Source organism: Jatropha curcas, chromosome 2 (genome assembly GCF_041381405.1).
Source record: "Jatropha curcas cultivar XTBG-Jc1 chromosome 2, XTBG_Jcur_1.0, whole genome shotgun sequence".
Classification (NCBI taxonomy): domain Eukaryota; kingdom Viridiplantae; phylum Streptophyta; class Magnoliopsida; order Malpighiales; family Euphorbiaceae; genus Jatropha; species Jatropha curcas.
Genome location: NC_143152.1, coordinates 5,519,866 through 5,524,434, shown reverse-complemented (window position 1 = coordinate 5,524,434; position 4,569 = coordinate 5,519,866). Strand labels below are relative to the sequence as shown.

Below are 4,569 nucleotides of genomic sequence, written 5' to 3'. Positions count from 1 at the left end.
TATATATTAGAATTTTGAGTTGTTTTTTATACTTGCACGACATGTCTGTGTCCATTTTAACTGTCCACAGTAAATTTGACTAATCTCTGCTCGCCTTTAGAGGCAAAGGGACTGACCCATGGGAGTTTACGTTGCGGAAGATCGAACTCATGACCTCTCGCTCTATTATATATATATATATATATATATATATATATATATATATATATATATATATATATATATATATATATATATATATATATATAAGCTGAAACAAAAATAAAATTTAAGACTCTTTCTTTGTTCAGCATTCTATTTTTCTTCTTTTTTTTTTTTTATTTTGATTGACGACTTAATTTATTTGTTTCAATTTAATATTTAGTATATAATACCGATAATTATTAAATTTTTGAAACCTAATCTAATCTGATCATCTAATCCAATCCGCGCCAACTTTAATTTTTAAATATTTGAGTTGTTTTAGATTGGGCATTCGTAGTTATACACGCATCAACGCATCAGAAACTACAACATGCGAGAGGGCCGACCTCTTTCTTTGCAGGTTTGTTTGTATCAGTTGCTTTCTAATTAAAATTTTCATTTCAACTTTGCAATCCTCCTATGTCAATATGGAAAAATAAAATAGCAGAGAGTGACCTCTCCCGATGGGTAACTGTTTCACTGGTCTTTTTTTCTTGCAGGTTTTCGACTAGTTTATAATATATGCCTAATGAATGTAAGGCATCATGAAAATGTGTGTTTGAGAGGCAAAGTGTTGTTCTAGATTTTTGCTAGTTTAGGGACAGAATTTATTTGGTTTTTCACCTTATTCGGACATGTATTCTGCTTGAACAACTTCTCAATTTATATTTTATTTTGGGTGAAAGTCAAATGCAACTAATAATGTTGCATTCGCACCAAATCAAAATATAATAAATTAATTAAAAGCATGTCTACCCACACTAAAGTATAATAAGTAAACCACAGCAATAATATTTGCTTTCATAATGGATTTTTTATAACCTATCAGTAGCCCAAGTTATACTTTGCTTTGCTTATCAGTGGAGAGGGTGCCTTTTTTTTTATTAATTATTTAATTGATATTCAATTAAAACCATTGATTAAATAAAACTTATTGTGCCTTTAGGACATGATTTTGAGTCACAATATTTAATTTACCTAATTTATTCAGCACCATCGCAATCAAATTTCAAATTGTACAAGTAAATTCATATATATATTCTATGGTTCTCGTCAATTTTCCGATGAGAATTCTTAAAAAATCCGGCACATATATATACTTGAAATTCCAACTTTTTTCCCACAAGAGGTGAAAATAGAAATTCATAAAATATTACAGAACTTGACTCAAGAAATGCACAAGCTAAAATTAACACATGAAAAGGGAAAAGCACAAAATATTACAGAACTTGACTACACTAGAGTTAATTAACAGTGAACTATAATAAAGAAAACTAGTTCACATGTTATGGCAACATAATACTAATATTTACACTTCTAGTTGTTGCCGGCTAGGTCTTGCTGGTTTCTGATTTTCCGGTGAATCTGTAGGGTTCTCATCTATTGTAATAACAACATGATCATTTTCACCATCCAGGACAGGATTTACTGTTCCCCGGTGAAGCAGTAACTGAGATTTACTCTCTGGTGAAACAGTAGCTTCAACATTCTTGAAATGTGCTAAGTTAGCTAGTTCTTCGACTGACTCAGCTAATTTATCAACACATTTCACAACTTCAACTAATGTTGATGCAACTGTTGCAGCTGGAACTATTGCGAAGAGGTCTGCTTGCTCTAATGAGCTTGCTTTTAGAATTACTTTCAGTTCATTAATGGCAGCTTTTGAATTCTCTACATGAATGCTTGCTGGGGATGGATTAGTCATTGTTTTAATTGATGAGGCTAGTGATCTTAGTGCCTTGCTTGATTCTTCACTCATCTTTATGCATGATTCTTGAATTTTACTCTGAAATTCCTCCGGCACCTGCAAAGAGTAGCTTCTGTAAGTTTAATTGTTTAAGTTGAATAAATAAATAGCATTAGAATTATATTCAAATATGTGTGGTTGAGGTTCAAATCCTAATTGAAAAGTAATTTTAAATTTAAAATTTTTTACCCTTTTTGATTATTTTAGAAAGGAAAGTACTTGTAAAATCTTTATTTATGGAAGAAGATACCTTTAAAAGTGGTTTTGTATGGTGATTTCATCAAAACACTTTGGATGGTGCATATACTTTTGGGATTGCATTAAATATACAAGAAAATCTTCAAGAAATTAAGAATGTCAACATCATTCCAAAAGACTAATTTTAGGGTATTCTTAATCTAAATGGAACCATGAGCTGTTAGGTTATTGTCTTTGTTGTGATATATAATATAAAAGCTGAATGTAAAGGTGGCTGTAACTTTAGAATGGAATCAAATGCATGGAATATATTGGTCAAGTTATGCCATTATTATTCTTTTCTTTAATTTTTTTTATGTATCAAGAAAAAGAAATATGAATAAAGTTGTGGTAGATCAATTACTTGGACATTAGAGTTGATGCAACTATTTAGAGCTTCAATGAGGTATGCACATTGTCTTGAGATAGCTCCAATCTTCAAGTATTGCTTCCATGGATGCCGAAAGCCGAAACGGCCATGTCCAGGCTCCCATCTTGCAAGATTTACCTGTAATATTCCGAAGCATTAAATCGATTAGCTTACCTATAGTTAATATATATATATATATATATATATATATATATATATATATGCATCTATTTGTGATGGAGGAAGAGAAGCAATTCAAGAAAAGTGCAGAAGTTAGTGGTTCTCATGCGAAGACAAAAAGAAAAGTGCAGGTTAGTGGAGAATCTTTAATTACCATGGAATCTTCAGTGGATTTTGAATTGAGTACACTTTTATATCCTTGAAGAAACGATTTTTCCGTACTGGATACCGTAATATCTTCTTTCTCTAAGCACTCAAAATATTCACCTCCAAAACCTGAGAATTATTTGTCATAATCTAATTATAATATGTACATAAATAAGTAAATAAATAAAAGCAATTAAAGAATATATACAAATTTTAATTGAAATATATGTAGTTTATTAATGAATTACCTTCAAGAAAGCTTGCTAGCTTATCTATGTTGGAAGCAACCAACTTATGAAGATCTTCACCAGCCCAAACTGGACAGATACAGATAGATACAACTATGCAGGTTGCTCCTCCTACTATTATTGTTGATAGTCTTTGATGAGCCAATTGTAAGATTTCTTCTGCTCGAATTCCAGAAACTGATACTAAACTGAACGTTAATATAAATATCAACACTCCATAGTCATATCTTGCTTTGATTCTTGGGAAGAATCTTGTGAATGTAGACGCTGCAGCTGCATAAAGCCAATTAAGTTGCATGTAAGTGAATAATCTACATACTAGGCACTCAGAGTCATTTCGAAAGTTTTTTGAGTTTATAGTTTTAAACCCTAGCCGGAAAAGAAAGAAAGAAATTGTTTTTATAGTTTATAGACATACCCAATAGGAAAACAAGAAATCCAAGAACGATGGGTTCTCCTTTGTTTCCAAAAAGACTTGCTAATTGTTGAGCTCCAACCCCTAAAGCACCAGCTAGAAATGTTGCAAAGCCTCTATTCAAACTCTTGCACAAGGTTCCACCTACACAAAGAAGAAAAAAAATGTACAAATTAATGCATTGCTATCAATTTCAAACTTTTAATGATCATGGATTGAATGATTGAGAATTTAATTAATTAATTATCAACCATCGATTGAGTTATCGAGATATTAATTAATTGATGATCATTGATCGTTTGATCAAGAACCAAATTGATTGAAGTAGTGATTCAAATTAATCGCTAAAATAGAAGAGTGCACTCAATTCCTTACCTACAGTGAACTCAAAAACTACTACCACAGTTAGAACAGCCCACATTCCTGCAACTCCAAAGCCATCATAGAGAGTCCTAGAGTAATATAATAAGGACACCAATGTAAGAGCAAGTCCCACTTTAAGGGAATGAACGATCCTTCTTGGGTCATCTTGTCCAACCTTTTTGATGTTCTTAGCAACACTGATCACCTTAGCCTTGGACTTGGAAGGCAAGGCCTTAAGCCAGCCCCATGCACGTTCGAAAGGCCCAGCCTTAAGTTCTTGAGTAGCAGACTCAATCTCCATGGCTGAACAAATGTGCAAGAAACTAATTAAAGAGAAGGAATTAGTTCCTTTACTTGTAAGTAAGTTGAGAGAGATTAGAAAGAAGGAGAGGAAAAAGAGAAGTTAGGAAATAGAAATGCCCTTGGAGAGGGAACGTGATCACCAACCCTATATTTATAATAGCTAAAAGAGAGGGCACTATTCCTAAGAGTTTCAGATTGAATAAGACCCAAACGTAGAATCCGTCGGCCGGAAAGTTGACTTCTTTTACTCCTTGGAGGAAAAGCCAAATATTTTGTAGGTTTAAATTAATTAATACACGTGTTAATGTCCTTTGTAGGTTTAATTAAAGGACAAATATTTTCTTTGAGAAAATAATTTCCCTTTCCTAAAAATGTA

The 4,569-nt window shown here is 32.3% G+C and overlaps 1 protein-coding gene across 1 annotated transcript; it reads right to left on the bottom strand.

The window, feature by feature from the left end:
• Positions 1–1,251: 1,251 nt before the first annotated feature.
• Positions 1,252–4,302, bottom strand: LOC105635811 (aluminum-activated malate transporter 8). The gene is made up of 6 exons (XM_012218929.3): positions 3,903–4,302; positions 3,531–3,671; positions 3,113–3,385; positions 2,872–2,993; positions 2,532–2,675; positions 1,252–1,987 (listed from the first exon to the last, which is right to left on the bottom strand). The coding sequence occupies exons 1-6, from the start codon at positions 4,189–4,191 to the stop codon at positions 1,493–1,495; spliced, it is 1,464 nt and encodes a 487-aa protein (XP_012074319.1). The 5' UTR covers positions 4,192–4,302; the 3' UTR covers positions 1,252–1,492.
• Positions 4,303–4,569: the final 267 nt, after the last annotated feature.